Below are 23,163 nucleotides of genomic sequence, written 5' to 3' on the forward strand. Positions count from 1 at the left end.
AGATTTATATAAATTCTAAATCCTAGTGGGTGGCAAAGTTCTGAAATGACTCTTTAACCTATAGGGCCTCCACTTCTAACTTCTACATGAAAATCTTCAGTCAATCCTCCCTCCCAAAATCTCCTCCTTTGGATTAGTAGCGATTTTTGGCTACAAGAGAACTTGGGACAATATTTCAAGGCTATATATAAATAGAAATCATTGTAGTTCTCACTCCCACCCCATGAACTTTTCTTCTGGGCTGAAAAAAACAGAACATATTCCCTAGGTAGTATTCTCTTGAAATGACCTGTGCAGCTATGTTGACAGCTTGCAATTTTCACTACCACTGGCAAACCAGCTCTGAATGTTTTAAAGCCATTCAGATAATCCTATTAGTCAACCGTGCCTTTGTGAGTAACACCATTGCTTCCAAGGTAAGTGGCCGGGTTCAAGTCCTTGGTACAAACATCTAGATTGGCCCTCCTGAACTGACTGTGCGGTGAACTACTAGAGAAACCACTAGTTGGAAAAGGTATTAAACCTCGTCTGCAGTGAATGCAGTAGCACTACTTTGAAACAAAAGATAATTCTCTCTGGAGTCCAGAACCTGCAGAGAAAGTCCACAAGGATGATTCCAGGAACGAAGGGGTTAACAAATGAGGAGTGTTTGGCAGCTTTGGGCCTGTACTCACTGGAATTCAGAAAAATGCGAGGGGGATCTCATTGGAACCTACTGAATGTTGAAAGAACTAGATTAGATTAGATTATGAGGACACTCAGTCCTCGTTTATTGTCATTTAAAATGCATGCATTAAAAAATGACACAATGTTCCTCCAGAACGATATCACAAGAAACACAGGACAAACCAAGACTAAAACTGACAAACCCACATAATTATAACATATAGTTACAACAGTGCAAAGCAATACCGTAATTTGATAAAGAGCAGACCATGGGCATGGTAAAAAAAAGTCTCAAAGTCCCGATAGCCTCATCATCTCACGCAGACGGTAGAAGGGAGAAACTCTCCCTGCCATGAACCTCCAAGGTGCCGCCAACTTGCCGATGCAGCACCATTGAAAGCAGCGGACTCTGAGTCCAACCGAAAACTTCGAGCCTCCGACCAGCCCCTCTGACACAGCCTCTCTGAGCACCGTCCTTTGCCGAGCGCTTCAACCCTGCCCCGGCCGCCGAGCAACAAGCAAAGCTGAGGACTCAGGGCCTTCCCCTCCAGAGATTCTCGATCGCGCAGTAGCAGCAGCAGCGAAGCAGGCATTTCAGAAGTTTCTCCAGATGTTCCTCTGTGCTCTCACGTTTGTCTCCATCAAATCAGGATTGTGCATGGCACCCTATTTGACAAATAACACACATCACCACCTGAGTGGCTGCTGCGAGCTGCGTCGTGCTGCCATCTTCTCCCCCCGATGTAGATAGGGTGGATGTGGAGAGAATGTTCCCTATGGTGGGGATATCCAGAACTAGGGGGCACAACCTCAAAACTGAGGGGCAATCCTTTAGAACAGCAGTAAGGAGGATTTTTTTTTTAGCCGGAGAGTAGTAAATCAGTGGAATGCGCTGACACAGACTCCGGTGGAGGCCAAGTCCATGCGTATATTTAAGGCGGAATTTGATAGTTTCCTGATCAGTCAGGGTATCAAAGGATATGGTGAGAAGGCAGGTGTCTGGGGTTGAGTGGGACCCGGGATAAGCCACAATGGAATGGAGGAGCAGACTTGATCGGCTGAATGGCCTAATTCTGCTCCTATGGTCTAATATTTATGCACAGCTCAAGATGTTTGTGGCAGCCTGCCGTGGGGCACTGTTTGGCCCGTGACCTTTATTATAATCAAAAGAGCACTTTTAACATACTGCACTGGTTGTAAAGCACTTAGGAATACTGAGAGAATCACCATATAGATTCAATTCTATCACTGTTTGACTTAAAAGCGGGCAAAAATTTGGGCTACGAAATAAGATCATCTGTTAATTTGCAAAATTCAAAGAGCATTGGTGGAATTCTTTTTTAATTAATTTTCCACTTATGTAATGTGGATCACTGGCAAGGCTGTTATTTGTTGCCCAAACTTAATTACCCTTTTCAGGGAATAGTGAAACCCCCTCGGAAAATGTTGGGAGCTGGAAATGGATGAACTCCGGATCATTTGGGAGGCTGAGGGGTTGGTAGACAGGACATACAGGTGGGTAGTTATACCCAAGGTGCAGGACACAGGTGACTGGATGACCATCAGGAGGGGTAAGGGGAGTGCAGAGTACCCCCGTGGCCGTTCCCCGCAACAAAAGGTGAAACTTAGGATACGTAGCAGAGGAAAGCAACGTCGGTCAGCCCTGGCACCGAGCCTGGCTCTGTGACTCAAAAAGAAGAGGCAAACTGTAGTGACAGGGGAGTATTACAGGAAAGGCAGATGAACTCATGGCGTAGATCGGCACATAGAATTATGATACTGTAGCATTAGTGAGACTTAGTTGCAGGATGGGCAGGACTGGCAGCTCAACGTTCTGGGGTTCCTTGTTTTAGACGTGATAGAGTGGGAGGGATTAAAGGGGAAGAGAGGCATTACTAGTCAAGGAAAACGTCATGGCAGTGCTCAGACAGGACTGACTGAAGAGCTTGTCTAGCGAGGTGTTAGGGTGGAACTGAGAAATAAGAAAGGTATGACCACATTAGTGGGATTATATTACAGGTCACCCAACAGTCTGCGGGATTTAGAGCAGCAAATTTGTACAGAGATCACAGACTGTGTTGCAAGAAGCACAAGGCTGTGATAGTAGGTGATTTTAAACCTTTCACATAATGACTGGGACTCCCATACTGTAAAAGGACTAGATTGGATCGAGTTTGTCAGATGTGTTCAGGAAAGTTTCCTTAATCAGTACATAGAGAGAGTGCAATTCTAGATCTCCTACAAAGGAAAGAGACAGGGCAGGGGACAGAGGTTTATGTAGAGGAACACTTTGCATCTATTGATCATAATGCCACTAGTTTCAAGGTAATTGTGGGAAAGGATGAGTCTGCCCACGGGTTGACATTCCAAATTGGAGAAAGGCCAATTTTGATGGTATCAGCAAGGATCTGGCAAGTGTGGATTGGGACAGGCTGTTTTCTGACAAAGGGGTACTTGGTAAGTGGGAGGAGGCCTTCAAGAGTGAAATTTTGAGAGCAGAGAGTTTGTATAAATAAAAGGCAGAGATAACAGTTCAGATGCTGCCTGACCATTTGTGTACAAGTCACTTAGATCTGTCTGAACACCCTCACAATGTTTCACTCTCTCAGAATTTAAGTTATCAGGGACATTTTATTTTCCAGAAGTGGATTATCTTGAACTTATCCAACATTGTGTGTAATTATTCCAGCATGAGGCTCTAACATTTAAAGAAACAATTTTAGCTCTTTAATCATGTTGAAAGATGGCCCAGAGACACGTCCTTATGACTGAAAGAAAACTATGCTTGCAAATTACTGTAGATACATTCTCACAATGAGTAATAGTCATACCTTCCTGACAATAAATTTTCCATTAGTTTATAGTCCAAATCGTCATCTTATAGATTATATCTTCAGACCACCTTTCAAGATTAACTAGAAGCTCCTGGTTTTATGTGATTCCCAACAATTATACAGAGATACAGTACAGAAACAGGCCCTTCAGCCCACCAACTGTGCACTAACCAGCAACCACACAATAACACCAACCCTATATCAATCACAATTTGCATTCTCAAACTTTCTCATCAACTTCTCCCGGATTTTACCACCCAATTACACATTATGGGCAATTTGTGGCCAATTAATCTACCAACTTGCACCTCTTTGGGATTTGCAAAGAAACCAGAGCACCCAGTAGAGTTTCACACAGTCACAGGGAAATCATGCAAACTTTACACAGACGGTACCCGAGGTTGGGATTGAACCCGGGTCTCTGGGGCTGTGAAGCAGTGGCTCTACCTGCCATCTTTGCTTAAGTTCAATCAGTGGGCCAGTAATGTGCACTGCAGACTACATGCAGTCTACACCTGGATTAATTTATTATGCTGAACGGTAAGCAGGAAATGCAGTATAAGTGCTCTGCATGTAATTATCTCTTTTTTTTTGCTGTTTCATTCATGGGATGTTCAATTCAGAATTAAGCTAGAGCAGTCCAACAATTGTGCAGGGCCCTGGTTAGGCAGCTCCTGGAGTACTATGTAGGTTTCATTTCCTTTTTTGAGGAGGATATAATGGAGATGGTTCAGAGAAGGTTGAATAGATTGGTTGCTATGACACAGTTGGTGTCTTATGAGGACAAATTGAACAGATTGGGTTATGCACGTGAGTTTGAAAAGATGAAGTATGCAGGAAGTATGCTCACTCCCCTAGTGAGGAAATCTACAACCAGAGTACATACTTCCAGAATTTGGGGATACCTATTTAAAACAAGGACCAAGGAAAAGTGTTCTCCTCCCAACCCTCTCAGTTTGAGGACCCCAAATATACACCTCCCTCAAGATAAAGAAATGTCTCATCTCAGTCATTAATGGCCAACCCCTTACTGTGAACAACACACAAAAATTACTGGAGGAATTCAGCAGGTCAGGCAGCAATCTATGGAAGGAAATAAACACTTGACGTTTTGAGTTGAGACCCTCATTGGGACTCTGCCTGACCTGCTGAATTCTTCCAACATTTTGTGTGTGTTGTTCAATATCTCCAGCATCTGCAGAGTATCTCGTGTTCTTCATCATGAGATTGTGGCTCCTGGTGCTAAGCACCCTAGTCAGGGGAAGCATCAAGAATATGAGAATTTTGAGTGCTTCAGTGAGGTCACCTCTCATTATTTTAAACCCAAGGGGATATAGGTGCAGTCTCCTTTATCTCTGCCCCTAGAGTAAACTTGCCATCTTAAGAATCAATCCGATGAATCTTTGCAGCACTCCCTCTATCACACATATATTATGACTTAGCTCCAGAAAATGGACCCGGCAACACTATTCCAGGTGCCATCTTAATAAGGCTCTATATAATCCCAGCAAGCTGGCTCTCACCTTGCATTCAAATCCTCATCAAGAAAAACCAGCATAACGCTTGTGTGCAGGTCAGCCAGGTTTCTCTGAATACCAATGTTTTTCAGTCCCACACTAATTACATTGTCTGCCTACTTACGAACAGTAGACAAACCCATATTTTATTCTCTCTGCTGTGTTTTCCACCCATTCACTCAAGCCACTCTTTATTTCTTTGAATCTTTTCCACAACCTTCTCATACTGTGGCCCAGTTTTGTATCTCCGGTTAAGTTGGATAGATCACGGCTGCCCTTCACCATCCAAATCATTGCCGCGGATTACTAAGACCTGGGACTGCCAGCTCCACTACCTCAGGCACCTCATCAGTTACGATGGTCACCCAACCCTCCTCAGTCCTTTCTGTCAGTATATTACACACTATCCCATGTGCTCCAGTTTTGTTTAATAAGCTTGTTAAAGTCATTGTGAAGGTCCAAGAAAACTACACCCTCTGGCACGACCAGATCCGCTGTTGCAACATCAAAAACATTCTATAAGGTTTGTCAAACATGATTGCCATTCATAAATCCGCTCTGAATCTGCTCAATCCTATTTTTCCCGCAAAGCACACATTTTATCATTTCCTTCATAATAAATTCAAACATGTTTCCTAACATCAGGCCAGCTGGTTTGCAATTCCCTGTTTTCTGACTCCCATCTTAGATAGTTGGGTTACACTGGCTACTTTCCAAATCTATGGAATTTTGGAACATGATCACAAATGCATCTACCGTCTCCACAAACACTTCTTGAAAAACTTTGCAATGTGCATCATTGAGTTCAAGGGAATCATCACCTTTCAGACACATTAACGTTAATAGTTTTGTTTTAATTGCCTATTTTTTTTCCAACTCCCCAATCAATCCAGACCTAGAGATGCTCACATTTCTGAAAGGGTTTCTGCATTTTCTTCCATGCAAGGGGACACAGAATATTTCCTCTGCTCTTTAATTGCCCAATATAATTTCTCATGTCTCAATTTGTAAGTATCTTTTGCTGATCTTTCCCTTTTATGTACCAATAAAGACTTTTATAGTCCAGTTCTAAGTCTCTTGCCAGAATACTCTCTTAGCAGCACAGACAAAATGCTGGAGGAACTCAGATCAGGCAACATCTATGGAGGGAAATAAATAGGAGACATTTCAAAGTCTCAGCCCGAAACATCAAGTGTTTATTTCCCTTCGTAGATGCTGCCTGACCTGCCACATTCCTCCAGCATGTTTGTAGGTGTAGCTCTAGATATCCAATATTTGCAAAATGTCATGTGTCTCCAGAATACTCTCATACACTCTTTCTTCAACTTCACAGTCTCCCTCTGCCAATATCAGAACACTTCCCAATCCTCAGGGCTTAATGCTCCCTTTGATATTATAAGGCTTTTCATTTGACTGTTTACTATTGTTAACTTTTCCTGATAGCTTCCTACTGGAGGCTTGTGCCTTTAAATGACATATTACGTAAAGTCTATGCCAATTCTTTAAATGTAGGCTACTATCATAATATTGTTTCCCAGTCTACTAATTCCAACACACACCTCATACAGGCATTTGTTTTGCTTAGATAACAGAACCTACCCACAGTCAAAGTGCCTTAGATCACATTTCTTCCCTAATCTGATGTTTGGCCTGAACAACAACTGAACCTTTTGATCATGTCTGCATACTTTTATGCATTGAGTTGCTGCCACATGATTGGGCAATTAGATATTTGCATTAACGAGCAAATATACAAGTGTACCTAATAAAGTGGCCACTGAGTGTAGCTCAGACTAAACTAAATCATTTTCAATTTTTTTATACAATTCAATCATATCATGATCACTCATCCCCAATGGCCCCTTAAGTACAAGATTGTTAATTAACCATTTTTCATTGCACAATGCCAGACTTAAAATGAGTCTGTTCTCTCACTGGAACCTCGATGTTGATACCGAGCATCCCTCTTTCACACACTGGGAATTCATCGTTTCCACTGCTGTTGGCCATTTTGTTTGCCTAATCAATATGTAGATTAAAACTCCCTGATGATTACAGAATTAGTCGTTACACACTCTTCTCACTTTCTAATTCATATTATTCTCTGCATCACTAGTGAAGACAAAGAAAAACTACCAATACTTTCTGCTCCTTGCTGTTACTTAGTTCCATCCAAACCGATTCACACTCTTGATAACCTGCGTTCCAATCCTTCCTTTCTACTGCTTTTATCCTGTTCTTTATTACTGTGGCTATCCCTCCTCCTTTCCTAATTCCCTTATCTCTTTAAAAAGTACCCAGGCTATCTAATTCCAACATTGGTCATTCTTCAAAGGCTATTAGATAGCACCTATAAGGAAGGATATGCTGTGACAGAGGGACGGCAGTGAAGGGTCATCAGACTGATTCCTGGGATTGAATGGTTCGTTGTATTGGGAGCTATTAAACAGACTGGGTCCATACTTCACAGAGTTTCAGAAAAAGATAGCAGGTCTCAGCAAAGCTTACAAAGTCCTTAATGGTTGTTGCAGATTTGATTATTCCCAGTCAGAGTAGCAGAGGCCACAGTCTCCATTTGGGATAGAGAGGAGCTGGATATACTTGCACCGAGTATAGTGCGTTGCAGGAGTTCGCTATACAACACATCCGTGAAGGATCAATCTCAGTATAAAAAAAGTCAGACACTGGTAGATCTTTACATAGTAAGGGAATCAGGGATATGGGTTAGAGCAGGAAGGTGGCACTGACTAAAAAGATTTACTAATGAAACTCAATGTAGATTGGAGGACTTCTTTGTTAAGCACCTTTGCTCCATCTGCAAAAGCATTATTTCTAGGCAACCAACCATTTTAATTCCACTCTCGATTCCCACTGCAGCATGTCAATCCATGGTCTCTTTTACTGCCGAGATGGGGCCACTCTCAGACTGGAAGAGCAACGCCTCATTTTGCATAAGAGTAGTCTCCAACCTGACAGCATGAGCACTGATTTCTCTAACCTGGGAATTTCTCCCCCCTCCCCTTCTCTCTTCTTCCATTCCCCATTCTGGCTCCTCTCTTAACTCATCTCTTCTCCTCTCCTGCCCATCACCTTCCTCTGGTACCCTTCCTCCTTCCCTTCCCTCTGTGATCCATTCTCCATTCCTCTCAGATTCCTTCTTCTTTCTGCCCTTTAACTTTTCCACCTATCACCTCCCAGCTATCACTTCATTGCCCATCCACCTACCCATCAACTGGTTTCAGCTATCACCTTCCAGCATGTACTCCTTCCTCTCCCCCACCTCCTTATTCTGGCTTCTGCTCCCTTCCTTTCCAGCCCTAGTGAAGGGTCTCGGTTTGAAACATCGTCTGTTTATTCCCCTCCAGAGATGCTGTCTGACCGCCAAGTTCCTCCAGCATTTTGTGTCTGTTACGCTGAACTTCCAGCATCTGCAGAATCTCTTGAGTTCTAAAAAAGATTTGGATCTTATTGAATGACAGAGTAAGCATGCTGGTCAGGATGGTCCACCCATGTTTCTATTTCTTATGTCCTTTAGTTATATCAATCCTTTCACTTAAGTCCTCGCCCTCCCCACTATATCGATCAGTGAGCATGGGAGCAGCAGTATAAAACAGGCACAAGACCCCTGTATCAATACAGTTTGTTCACTTGCTTCATTAGATCCCTGCTTCTTCCAAATGATTCCTGTTTTTGCACCTACTGTTTCAGTTTGGCACAGAAATTAAAGCTGGAGTCCAGGTAGAACTTTACATTCGGTGTGTGCAAGAACGCAAATGGAGCTGCTAGTCGAGGTGAAACCTAAATCTGAATCTAAGTCCCCAAGATGTAGATTTCCCCCATTAGGTGAAACACCCTCCCAAAATCTTGCACATTTCAATCCCTCACTCTCTCTTCAGCTTCCACCGCTGGCTGTAAGGACCTTGCGGATTCTCCATGTTTCCTCCGGGTGCTCAGGTTCCCGCCCATTGTCTGAAGACGTACCGGTTGGTAGGTTAATTGGTCATTATAGGTTACCCCATGATTAGACTAGGGTTAAATTAGGAGGCCGCTGACCAGCGCAGTGCTAAGGGCCAGAGGGCATATTCTGCACTGTATCTCAACAAATAAATAAATGTGTTTATCCATGTGCACGGCAACAGGCTGCCACCTGAAATACTGTGGGTGGAGATGCCACTTCTCTCCAGACTAAGCCTGTTAACTTTTTGTACCTTTGGTCACACCAGGTTAGCTTGGATAAGTTATCATAAGGATAGAGCTAGTATGCCAACCAACCTTCTGCATTCAGACTATCAGAAATCTGTTGCGATAATTTATCATGGTCTGACATTTAGCTTCTAAATTATTGTAAAAGGTTTTAAAATTCATTGCTGTAAAATCCAATTGCCTTAATGTACAAGGACCAGAAAGTGAAGATCTATATACGATTAGAGCTGGAGTAATGCTAATTGTGTGAATTTGCATTTGATGATGCGAACTTATGGGCAGAGCTTTACAGTCGGCGTGTGGAAGAATGCAAGTGCAGCTGCTGGTTGAGGTGAAACCTTAATCTGAAACTAAATCCCCAGGATGTAGATACATTCCCCCACTGGGGAAACATCTTCCCAAAATTTTACACATTTCAATTCCTCACTCTCTCCGCAGCTCCAATACGCATGACCCAACCTGCTCGATCATAAAATATCACGTAAATCATGGTAGCGTTGTGGTTAGCACAACGCTTTACGGTATCAGCGACCCGGTTTCAATTCCCGACGTTGGCTAAGGTAAGGAGTTTGTACATTCTCCCCGTGATTATACGGTTTCCTCTGGGTGCTACGGTTTCCTCCCACAGTCCAAAGACGTACCGGTTGGTAGGTTAATTGGTCACTGTAAACTATCCCATGGTTAGGCTGGGGCAGTGATACCCAATGGGGGTGGTTACATGTCCTAAGGAGGTGTTAGAGGAAACGGAGGTCATCGGTAGGGTGTGGGGGCGGGGGGTGGCCATTCAAGGTTCTTGATGGGGCAGTGATGCACTATCAATTACTCCAAAAGACTGGAAGTAGAGTAAATACTGAAAGGCTTTTATTAACAGTAAAATGGGTCCTCATCCATGCTGTGTCTGTCCTGGACTGAGGGAGGAGCAGTGGCACAATCGCCTTTACTCAGGGATCTGTGGGAGGAGCCACAGGAGCAGTCAGCAGAGGGGCATGTCCAGATAGGTAACCCAGTTACAACCTATATACATGGTTTACCACAGGCGGTAAGCGGCACCCTAACTTAAGGCACGAGATTTGACTGGCCATTAGTAGATCAGGCACTTCCAAAAGAAGGAAGGGACATTGAAACACAGGAAGAACCATAGATCTGCAGGCAGTGAGCATTCAACATCTCAATGCGTCTGAAATCTCATCCAACCCCACCAACCGAACAGATGCATAAATTAGCAACCAGAGTGCCCAACAGTTCCCTTTGACTCATGGCACAGAACAAGTTCATGCATTTTAATAGTTGGTAATTCAAATACACCCTCTCAACTTTCTCTACAGATCTATGGAAAACAGCCAAGCAACGATACAGCGTTGATCGGAACCAAACCGTGAAATAGAGCCAATCAGTCAACCTGCCGACCCTGAGGATTCCTCTTGAGGTGTACATATATGTGCGGTCAAGAATCATCTTTGGGGATCATGAGACCTTACTTGATTGGTCAATCGTGCTAACTGGAACAGTATAAAGGTAGCTTGCTGAACACCAGCTCTACTCCGACTAACAATCAGATTCCAATCCGAATCCCTGTCAACGTAATTTTCGCTGTTGTGATCGTCTTCATCTTCGCCTCACCATTCCTTTGCATGCCGCTACCATCGTTCCATCGGTGTCAATTCATTGCAGTCGCTAACATTCTATAGAGATTCCCAGTTTGTGTTAATTTTTTATTTTAATTTAGCCCTGTTAATGATGGATAAATACGTACGGTGCAATCTATATTGCTCTTAAGGTGGTGAAGCCTTGAATTCTATTCCTATTAAGAAACAGAAACTACAGACAGTGGGCTAATATAATGTTACATACCTGGAGTATGGTTTTATTCCATTGCTTTCAGATCAGTGATGCCCCATGTGTCTTATTTGTAATACTGTACCTTCTAATGAAGCCACGAAACCATCAAGATTGCAGGAACACTTCCATAAAAGACGCTCTGAAAGGGCTACTTCTGGTATTACTCCGTTCCAAAAGATGAAGGAAGCATTTGAAAAGCATTGTACCCTCGAATCATTTGCCAAGAAAGCTAAAAATAACCTTGATAGTCTTTTTGCTTCTTATAACATTTCCAAAATGATAGCAAAGTGTGGAAAATCCCACAGAATTGGTGAAAGACTAATAATGCCTACTGTATCAGAAGTGCTCACCACTGTTCTCAAAATGGATACCACTATTTTAAAATCAATTCCTCTGAGTAATAACTCTGTAGCCCGTCGTATTGGTAAAATGTATGAAGATAATGCACAGAGCTACAAAAAACAGAATTTCGGATATAACTGGATGAGTCAACTGTGCGAGACAATGAGGTGTTGCTAATGGCATATGTACGGTTTATCAAAATGGAAAAGTTTATGAAGAGATTCTCTTTTGTAAAATCGTTAAAAACAACTATCAACACAGATCAATCTGCGACAAACTCAAAATGTACATTAAAGAAAAAAGTATTGCAATCAGGAACATGATTTCTTGCGCAACAGATGGAGCACCAAATATGACAGGTCACCATGCTGGCTTAGTGGTATTTATGAAAAAAGAAATTCCAAGTCTGTTTGCAATCCATTGTGTAATTCATCATCAACATTTTGTAGCCAAAAACCTCAACCGGTAACTTTTTTCAAGCATGAGTCTTGTAATATCTGCTATCAACAAAATTAAAGCTCATCCATTAAATAGTAGAATATTTCACCAGTTACGCCCAGATAACGATGAAGAGTTTGAATGCTTACTTGTTCACACTGAAGTGTGTTGGCCGTCAAAAGGCTGCTGCTTAAAACATTTCTTTGATCTTTTTGACACTGTGGTTAAATCTTTGCTCAAAGTCAACAAGAGCTTAGGAAACAAGATTGAAATTCTACATGGAGATGTGGTATACCTAGCTGATCCAAATGACAGAATGAACATTCTAAATATGAAACTGCAGAGTGAAAATTTTCAATTTAATGCAGGCAAATAGTGCAATGTCCACTTTTATAGGAAAATTGGACATATATGAGCAAAACATTGGGAGAAGAATGTAAACAGTTTCCCTGATTGGAAAGTATGGTACTCTCTTTCACAGACCGTGATTTGCAAGAGAACTGCTGACTCCTGCAGTCTCTGAAGAATTATTTTCAGAATCGAATCAAGGATTTGAACGATTTGGAAATTCTGAAATGGGTAATTATCACATTTCTTTGCAAGGTGGAAGAACAGGAACACTGCTTGCAATAAGAAATTATCGAAATTCAGAATGATGAAGCAGCAAAATTGCTATTCAAGAATGTCAGCTTTTGTGGTATGTGGCTACTCTGTCATATGGTTTGCTGGTCTTTGGAGAAGAGCCAACTGCTCTTCATTGCACTTCCATCCTCTTACCTTTTTGAAAGAGGCTTCAGTGCAGTGAACCACATACTCACAAAAAACAGAAACCGCTTGGACATTGTTACACATGGGGACTTTAGGCTTCTGCTGTCACAACTTGAGCCAGATATTTCAACTCTTGCTAAAAACCATCATGCTGAAGGATCTCATTGATATTGGAGCTGCCGTACAGTACATAGGTAGTGTAAGCTGGGTTTAAAGACAAATAAAAATTTAAAACAGATTCATTTTTCTCATGATAGCATATAGTAGACATGTTTTTACACTACGGGGGTGCCAGGAAGTATTTTGTGCCTAAGAGAGGTGTTGACAAGTATGAAGGTGCTTCATGGGGATGTTAGGCTAAAAAAGGTTGGGAAACACTAGGCTAGGGTTAAATCGGAGGCTGTTGGGCAGTTCTGCTCTGTATCTCAATAAATAAATCACAGTAACCAATTTTCTCTGAACCATGTCCATTACACATACACCCCCTATAAAAAAGGGGTAAATAGTGCCCTACACAGTTGTCCTGGTGCAGACTGACTCTGTACTCAAACTTGATTCAGATTATCCCATGAACAAATAAGTTTAAAAAGTTATCTTTATCCGCACTCCACTGATGTTATATTTCTGATATTTGCTACATTTCCCTACTGATTGTTCAGCATAGTTGATGAATCGATAGGCAGACTACATGTGGTTTGCAGCACACCATTACTGGTCCAATCAACAATGGAAAAAGTATTCAAGGGTGACACAGTGACACAGGTAGTCAGGCAGTGCCTCACTGCTCCAGAGACCTGGGTTCAAGAGACTCCTGGTGCTCACTGTGTGGAGTTTGCACGTTCTCCCTGTGACTGTGCGCTCGGGTTTCCTTCCACATTCCAAAGAAGAGCAGGCTGGTTGACTGGCAGGGCGGCATGGTAGCACAGCTGTCGGTATAACCCCATACAGCGCCAGCAGTTCAATTCCCGCCACTGTCTGTAAGAGGTAGGTACACTTGTTTTCCCTGTGACAGTGGGGGCTTTCTCTGGGTGCTCCAGTTTCCTCCCACATTCCAGACATGGCTAGTGTTAGTAAGTTGTGAGCGTGCTGTGCTGGCATCAGAAGCACAGTGATATGTTGTGGGCTGCCCCCAGCGCTTCCTTGGACTGGAGAATAAAATAAAAATGGGACAAATATAAATGGTGATAGATGGATGATGCAGGCTTGGTGAACTAATCAGCCCATTTCCGTATGACTTCATGGCTCATTCACTCCAGAAGCCTGATGTTTCGTGCCAGGACAGCTGGAAGAGGTCTGCTGGGCTGTTAACTAATTAACTTATTTATTAATTGAGGTACTGTGCAGAATTAGCTCTTCCAGCCATTCAAGCCACACTGCCCAGCAACTCCCAATGTAACTCTAGCCTCATCATGGGACAATTTACAAAGACCAATTAACCTACTAACTGGTATGTCTCTGGACTGTGGCAGGAAACCGGAGCACCTGGAAGAAACCCACACATTCCATGGGGAGGACATGCAGGCTCCTTACAGACAAAGCTCCAAACTCCGACGCCCCAAGCTATAATAGCATCACACTAACTGCCATGCTACCGCGGGTTCAGGGAGAGAGGCGGGGATGCATTAAGGAATGGAAGATCATTGGGGAATGCACTGGGGAAAGAGAAATAAGCAAAGGGAGCCAAGTGTGTGAGGCCAGTCTGTGGCAGCTGAAGTTGAAACTTGCAATGAGAAGGCAGGAAATGTGAGCCTCCAACACAGAAAAGATTTCCACGTTGATAAGGAGTCTCAGAGAAACTTTACTTCCATGTCACTAAAATTTGATTATGTTTTCTCCTATTCTTGTTGCCAACCTCTCTGGACTTCTACCCCCACCCCCTCCTGTGTGGACTTCCAAACGTCCTTCATTTTTGATAATCCAATATTTGCATGCGGTTAATTCCTCTTCCAAGCCTGTTGGTGCTAACTCTCTAGTAGTGTGCACACTTTGGCCAGGTGAATCAAACGGCCGTGAGCGTGCACACAGTTTGCCACCCCCACCTCCCATGGAACACTGTCACCTCCAGCTGAAGTGGCCTGCAACATGGGAAGAAATTCACTCCTAGTGGAAGAAGCCGAGAGCCTGCTCCATTTCTCAACTTTAATTGGATAGAATTAGCAAAAAAGCAACTTTCACAAAGGGCCTACACACAGGATTAGGGAAGCAGGGTAAATTCTGAGTGGCAACTGTTAATCCCTGAAATCACTTTATTAAATAATTACATTTAATGAAATATCATAAACATTTCAAAACAATTTCCCAAGAATAAGAGCTTATCCCGACACCTAATTAATTTGTCAGATAAGCCTGTTAGACATTTCACACAAGTGCACAAATCCTGAACAAGATCTCCTACAACTTGTCCTGCTTTCACACCCACTGACAACTTGTTCTCAAAACGAATTAACAGCTTCCATCTCGAGCAAGAACTCAGCTTTAGCCTGAAGCAATCCACAAAAACAGGAAATTCTGAGAAAAGCAGAGAATACCATTAAGAAATTATGTTAGCAACATATATTTTACAGTCAAAGACTGTTGAGGAAAGGTGCAGCTACAATTGTAAGGAAACAAGGAGCAGGAGACTTTAACTTATCACCCTATCTTCCTTTTTAATTGTGACCTTAGTCTTCTCTACATAGTCTTTCCATTAGTCTTAGGCTACGTCCACACTACGCCAAATAATTTTGAAAACGAAGCTTTTTCTCTTCGTTTTGACTCTCTGTCCACACTAAAATGGCGTTTTAATCCCCTGAAAGTGGAGATTATCAGAAGCGGACTCCAGAATGAATAAATCTGAAAACGCCTAATATCTGTAGCAGTGTGTATGGGGTAACCGGAGCTTTTTAAAACCGCAGTCATGCCCGAACAGATGGCAGCAGCCTGGCATTTCATTGTTTTCTTCTTATTATTATTGTTATTACTACTTTGTCGCCAAACAATTGATACTACAGCGTACAATCACCTGCGCTTCGCAGAACCTAACAATTTCAGAACAGATGGCAACAAGACTGAAGCCAGAAGAGTTAGAAATGTACTCACCAAATACTTTGACCCATAGCTTACTGAATAAATAAGTATCCTCACTTTGCTGTTTTCTGTCCTTGCTTGTATGAAGGTGGTTTACCTAGTTATGCAAGTACTTCTCTGACAATAGATGTGTAACAGCCTAATATAACATTGTATGGAAATACAAGATAACACTGATGCAGACATGTTTTATACATTTAACAAGGTGCTCTATTAATGCAACAGAGTTAGTCAGTTTTTCAATGTTCGTCATCAGCCGGGTCACGTGAACTCCCTGTCGGTTGCCTCCATACGTTCCAGTATTTGTTTTTTTTTGTTTTAAGTCCTCCTGTGCGAGAGCTAAGAGCAATTCCTTTTAAGTTTTTCTACTCTGTAACTGGACAAACGCGCACTAAGTATACCGTTTCGCCTTCGCTTGCTTTCTGTGTGTCCTGCGCAGGCCCAGTAGAGGAGATTCGCCCAAATATCCTTGTTATTGTGGACAGAGATATTTTGAAAAACGCTTAGTGTGTACGCCTGTCGTTTTTACTCCAAACCAGCGTTTTCAAAATTATCTGGCGTAGTGTGGACGTAGCCTTAATTTTCAAGCCATGAAGTCTGTGTCCGTTTTCAGAGCAAATCCATTAGTCCCATTCCCTCCCCACCCCACATGTGATCACCCCCTCCCTCCCCAGTCTCTCACCACTTGCTTGTGCCTAGGGTAGTTTAAGGAGAAACCCACGCAGCTACAAGGGGGAATGTGCAAATGTCCCCGGGTTTGCCCTGTACTTGGGTCACTGAGGCACAGAATCATTTTAAGAACAACCCAGCAGTGGGTGTGAACACACATTCCGGCAGATCAGTATCTTGCAATGATATTTAACGTCAATGCTATCTGCTGCTTCATTGTGCCACCCAGGAGGTAGTCAGCATAACGTAGTTCACCAGCTCTTATGTTAACACCAGCAATTGTCCTGGCATCAACTCCCATCTACAGAAGGGATTCCCAACAGGGCAGCACAATAGAGCAGCAGTTAGCATTGTACTTTGCAGTACTGGGGATGGGGATACAATTCCCACCACTGTCAGTCAGAAGTTTGTACGTTCACCCCGTGACCGCGTGGGTTTCCCCCCTCCCACAATCCAAGGATATACAGGTGAGGGTTACTCAGTTTTAAACATGCTACGTTGCTGCTGGAAGTATGACGACACTTGTGGTTTGCCCACAACACATTTTCGCATTGTGCTGGTCGTTGACAGAAATGGCGCATTTCACTGCATTTTTTGATGTACATGTGACAAATTTTAGTCTTTAATTTTCCACTTACCCTAATTTCAAAGAGCAGCAGAAGTAACATTTCTCTAGCCAACCCCCCTCCCCCAACAATCCTCCTCAATGTTTCAAAATGTCTTGAAGAAGACAGGCTGCAGAGATCTCCGAGGAATGACCTGTGAGCTGTCTGACACTGCTGAAATGATGATCTTTCCCTACACTTCCCTCAGTTTAAATCACTGCTCTGTACTGTATCAAGACCTGGCAGTCAACTGCAGCAAAAATAACTGCATCATCTTTCACAAGAGATCAAAATGTTTTACATATTTACATTGCCAACTTTGTTAAGTTAACGGGAGTGCTTTATTGGAAATAAGATTTTGTCTTGGCTTGTTGGTTGCTTCCTTTGACGAGACCAATAAGTGTTCTATAGAGCAGAGGTAAGCAGGAGAGTTAAGATACCATTTCAGCCCTGATAGAGAACAGTCTTGAAGGGCTAGATGGCCTCTGTTTACCTGATCCTGCACGGGTGTAGATTTCACATACACTAGAGCTGTGCATGCTCTGAGAGCTGGGAAGTTGAGCTACATATATCCTGGTCAATATGATGAATGCTAGTGTTTCTTAGCCAGAACGATAATTTGGTCATACGAGATCATCATAGCCACACTTGCCCTACCCATACCTAACTCAGCCACAAATATTCCAACAATGAGACACAGAACACTGCATGGTGCTGGCCCTTCAGCCTATAAAGGTATACCGACCTTTTAACCGACTCCAAGAATTCCATTTTGCTATGAGTTCTATGACTCTAAGACAGAGGGTAATGAACGAGGAGCGTGTTACTGACCAGAGCTCTGTGCCACTGGTATTCCAAGGCATCAGTGCTGCCGCCTCTTCTGTATGCAATATACATACTTGGACAAGGTGGTCTGATCAGCAAGCTTACAGGTGACACGACAATTGGTGGAGTTATGTTTAGCAAGGAAGGCTGTCAAAGGATACAGCGGGATATAAATCAGTTGAAAATCTGGGTGGAGAAATGGCAAATAGAGTTCAACCTGGACAAACGTGAGACGTTGCAGTTTGGGAGATCAAGAGGACAGTATGCAGTAGCTGGTGGGACTCTTCACAACACTGATGTACAGACAGACCTTCAGGTAGGAATGTCACAGAGGGCATTGTTTCAAGGTGAGGGGCATTAAGTTTAAAGGAGATTTGCAAGGCAAGTAATTTTTTTAAAACCTAGTGAGTGGCAAATGCCTGGAACATACTACTATGGGAGGTGTTAGAAGCAGACATAACTGCAAAGTTTTAGGGGTATTTAGACAGAGGCATGGGCTGGCAGGAATACAGGAACACAGAACACGTGCACGCAGATGGGATTAGTTCAATCTGACATTTTGTTGAGCACAGACGTGGTGGGTTAAAGGGCCTGTTCCTGGGTTGTAATGTTGTGTTCTATACTCTCCATGTTTCTAAGAAACTAATGTGCCCCTCTGGTGGACGCAACAGGAGAATGGGACAACTCGGAACAGGAGGGGTTCTGGACTGAGTTGGTGCATTTTGGCCATACACCCAATTTGGTTCCCATTATTAAGTGGATGCCAGACCTGAGAGAGTGGCTCTGCCGTAGTTATTGATTCAGTTATGACAGAAAACTTCTGATAATTAAATGCTCCTCATGCAACAACTTCCTTTCATTAGTTGTTATAAAGGGTGCACAGTCCCCCTACACTGTCAGAGTACCTGTGGGTGATAGGTGAGCAGAACCCAGCCTGACAATCGTGTCAGCGAATTGCACTCCACCATTTCTACTAAAAGGATACAATATAGAAAACCTACAGCACAACACAGGCCATTCGGCCCACAATACTGTGCTGAAATAATACACAATTTCACAAAGAGCAGCTACCTCAGGATGTTTCACTGAAACAGCAGGTGCCCTGCTGGACATGGATGAAGATGACAGAATTGTCCTTCCTCATACTCCATCAACTCACACCTTGGGCTATTCCTCTCCCCCCTTTCCTGCTGCAATGCCGTGTCTTTGCTTTCCAGCTCAGGGGCTCAATCTGTTTAATAGTGCTGCTGCCACTGGCCACCCCACGCCCTGGAACTCTCTCTCCCCCACCAGCAGGGTTCATGAAGGTGGGTTATGGGATGACAATGGAAAGACCAAAGAGGACAGGGCTCTATCCTTCAGCTAGTTGAGATGACTTGAATAGGTGCAAGCTAAGATATGGAGAAGATGTCTTCACAGAGAGGTAGAATTCTGTGCAAAAGTCCTGGGCACACAAGTATATAGCTAGGGTGCCTAGGACTTTTGGACAGTACTGTAATAATTTTATGCATTGCACTGTAATCCTGCCGCAAAAAAAAAACAAATTTCATGACCTCTGTGAGAGATGATAAACCTTATTCTGATATGGGTCTCTATTGTGAACTGAAAGTAGGAAGGGGGTAGGGAGAGGGGAAACGTGGTTGGAAAAAGGGAGGGGAGGAGCGGGGAGCACCAGAGAGACATTTTGTAATGATCAATAAACTAACTGTTTGGAATCAAATGACCTTGGGCTGTGTGTGTCAGCACCCGCGCCACCCGCTTACCCCTGGCACTCCTCCTCTGCCACCTGTCCCACACTCTTCCCTTGGTGCTCCACCCTCACCATTCTCAGCATCCTTTGCCAGGTTTACAAACCTGCTCTCTACTCCACATTGACAAATGCAGTACTGCACCAAAGTCTCAGGTACCCTAGCTATATATTAACGTGCCCAAGACTTTTGCACAGAAATATAGTTCTAAGCCAGGGACTACAAACACCCCTAAGTTCAACAGTAAGGTCAGAAGCTTCTGTGCTTGGTACATACAGAACTCAGAACTGTACAGGAATAAGGACAAGTGACATGGATGTGTTTAAGCAGAAGTCTGATTAGAGAGAGTGGGACAGGTTAAGGTGATGAAGTTTGGACCTACCAGGGTGAAGTGACATGGATGTGTTTAAGCAGAACTCTGATTAGAGGGAGTGGGACAGGTTAAGGTGATGAAGTTTGGACCTACCAGGGTGAAGTGACATGGATGTGTTTAAGCAGAAGTCTGATTAGAGAGAGTGGGACAGGTTAAGGTGATGAAGTTTGGACCTACCAGGGTGAAGTGACATGGATGTGTTTAAGCAGAAGTCTGATTAGAGGGAGTGGGACAGGTTAAGGTGATGAAGTTTGGACCTAGCAGGGTGAGAGGAGACTTATGTGGACAAGGCTGGTGCTTGCGGTGGCAGAAGGGTAAATTCATTTCTCATCCTCACCTAGTTAGCTAGGCACGGGCAACTGAACCTATCCAGCCCAGGCTCCATGTAGGTATTTTGTGGAGAATTGTGGACACATACCGACACAAGCTGATTAACCAAGACTTGGTACTCCCGTTACACACCACGGTACATGGTGCACGTAAAGCTTGGATAGTCACATCTAAAACCAGAATGAATTAAATCAGGAGCTCATTAGATGAGTGAATACACACCAGTTTGCACAGAGTGGAATTAGGGCTCTCTTTCTGAAGAAACATCGCCATCTGCGCCACTGCTTGCACTGGGGTCATCTTTGCTGCGTGAGGCACTTTTCTCCTTGGTGTATTCCGAGGGTACTTTAGTTCTAGTCTTCTCCTTTCGTTGCTGCTGCTTCTCCAGCTTTGTTAACTGCAAGGACATAAAAAAGAGGAGTTAAATGTAACAGACCTGTGCAACAACAGATTGCCTGCTCTTCACCATATGCAGTAACCACGGGCCACTTGGATCTTCACACTGATCCCTGCACTGACCTGAGCTTCTCCCTGTGCTCCGAAGTGAACCATTAGATCACAGGGAGTTCTGTTCAGTTTATTCAAAAGGAGAGCCCTGCCAAACTATACTTGTCATTGCACTGACTGGTTCATTTTTCCCATACGTTCCCACCATTTTCCACACTACTTCAGAACAGCACACTCTGGGAGCCTAGATATTGGTGTGTATGCATGTATGTATGTGTGCGTGTGTGTGTGCGTGCGTGTGGCTTGTAGGTTCTCCCGATGATTACATGGGTTTTCTCAGAGTGCTCTGGTTTGCTTCCACGTCTTCATTGGTCGCTGTCACTTATATGCTGCTGAGAGGTGGGATCAGAGTCCGGGGGGAATGGGTCCATGGGAGGATTACGTAAATGCATTGCTGCAGGCCACCATGGACTCAGTAGGCTGGGGGCGGGGGGGGGCCGATATCCATGCTGTACTGAGAATGAATTTTTAAAACTGTAAGCAGATTGGAAGGAAATAATGAATGATGCCCACAAGATTTGTTACCGTGATAGCATTTGCAGTGCAGGGCTTTAAACCAGAATGGAGCACCACAACATCGATGTTTTCCAAATCTTACTTATTCCTCCATCAGAAATCATTCCTCCTCCCTTCATAGTGAAGGAACAGATTCACTATTGCACTAATAGCAAACCTAATCCATAGCCATCTTCATGTTTCTAAAATACTCTTCCAAATCTGATTATCGATTGCCATCATAAACATGAGAGATTCTGCAGATGCTGGAAATCCAGAGCAGCACACACAAAATACTAGAGGAACTCAGCAGGCCAGGCAGCATCTATGGAAATGAATAAACAGTCAATTTTTTTGGGCCAGGATCCTTCTTCAGGACATGAAAGGAAAAGGAAGATGCCAGAATAAAAAAGTGGGGGGGAGGGGAAGGAGGAGTGGTTAGAAGCCAGATGGGTGGGTGAGGTAAAAGCCTGGAGAGTCCTCTGCAGTCCTGAAGAAGGGTCTCGGTCCAAAACGTTGACTGTTTATTCTTTCCATAGATGCTGCCTGACCTGCTGAGTTCCTCCAGCATTTTGTGTGTGTTGTTCTCAATTCCTGTCGGTAATTGTTTTTTCTCAGAATCAGTATCTTTGTGTCTCTGGCCAAATTTTACCCTTTTTTCTGATAAGTGCAGACAGAAGAGTTTGTGGAGCAATAATTATTGCAGCAGTATGGTGTACCAATGTCACATGGCAGATTGTACCATCCAGCCTTGTATTTTAGTATCCCCATGTGCCAGCCAAGGGGAGCAGCCTTTGCCACAGCAGGCACCTCAAATTGATTCCGGCCCCACACTCATCTGCTCAAGATATCTAACCATAAATCAGCCAGAAGTGGATAACAGAGCAACGAGAGAGACAGGTCGCCTCGGCTCTGGAGAAAGCAGAAATACCAACACAGCATCTCCTCAACCAAAAAGATTGACTGATTCAGAAGTAAAATCTGGAAGGACTGAACAGGACAGTGAATTAAAAAGGGAGTAAACCCAACGTCAAATCTGCAGGTGCTGGGGTCAAAGCAACACTCACAACACGCTGGAGGAACTCAGCAGGTCGGGCAGCATCAGTGAAAACAAATCCACGGATCTCAGTCCTGACGAAGGGTTCCAGCCCGAAACGTTGACTGATCGTTTCCACGGATGCTGCCCGACCTGCTGAGTTCCTCCAGCGTGTTGTGAAGACAAATAAACAGAGGGTAAGAGAAAAAAATTGTTTAAAAAAGAGGAGAGGCCAAAAAAAGGCAGGTTTAAAATCTCCTAAAACTCGTTGGAACCTTAAGCAAGAAAACTCCAAACTTACAATGTTATCGTACTCAACTTATGACAGTTAATAAATATAGTTATAACAAGTGATTAATGGCTAATATCTATAAGGAGGTACATAATGGTTAAACTGACACAGCACCAGTACATTAGGAGGACATGACACAAGGGAATGGAATGCTTCAATTTATTATGAGGCACCAATTCCGTGCAAATATTTCATCCTTTTGGTGTATACTAATTTCATTCCAGGCTCTTGAAACCAGGCAGACATCCCCTGTAGACTTGGATGTCCCGGATGCTTCTGAAGGCAGTTTATTGGTGCAAGGAGAGACAGACCCTGGTCAGTGTTCTCCTCATTGCCTTATGAGAGAAGCCCAAATCGTGCAACAGCTGGAGAGCCCAGATCCCTACTCTTGCACTCTCAGATCCAGATCTTTGCTTCTCAGGCCTCAGCTCAATGTTGAGGAGCTGCTAACAGCAGAGGAGGGTTGCTGCTCAATACAGCAGCCTCCTGTTGTATATATTGCATGATACTAGGCAAAAGACATAGCAGCTCATCACCCAGTAATGGCCGAGAGCCCAGGCACAGCTGGTCTAGGCACTAAATTCAAATTGTAAAATGTCTCAGATCAATA

The 23,163-nt window shown here is 43.5% G+C and overlaps 1 protein-coding gene across 2 annotated transcripts in view; it reads right to left on the reverse strand.

The window, feature by feature from the left end:
• Window positions 1–23,163, reverse strand: part of dtd1 (D-aminoacyl-tRNA deacylase 1) — a 174,566-nt gene that overhangs the window by 10,536 nt on the left and 140,867 nt on the right. Inside the window, exons 5-6 of one of the 2 annotated variants that reach the window (XM_072265592.1) lie at window positions 20,446–20,620; window positions 816–1,332 (exon numbers count right to left, since the gene is read on the reverse strand). In XM_072265592.1, the coding sequence (XP_072121693.1) occupies window positions 20,465–20,620 (156 nt within the window). In that variant the 3' untranslated portion in view covers window positions 816–1,332; window positions 20,446–20,464. Of the gene's footprint in view, window positions 1–815; window positions 1,333–20,445; window positions 20,621–23,163 lie in introns of those variants that run through there. The other variant, XM_072265590.1, reaches the window with a different exon arrangement.

Source organism: Mobula birostris, chromosome 8 (assembly GCF_030028105.1).
Source record: "Mobula birostris isolate sMobBir1 chromosome 8, sMobBir1.hap1, whole genome shotgun sequence".
Lineage (NCBI taxonomy): Eukaryota > Metazoa > Chordata > Chondrichthyes > Myliobatiformes > Myliobatidae > Mobula > Mobula birostris.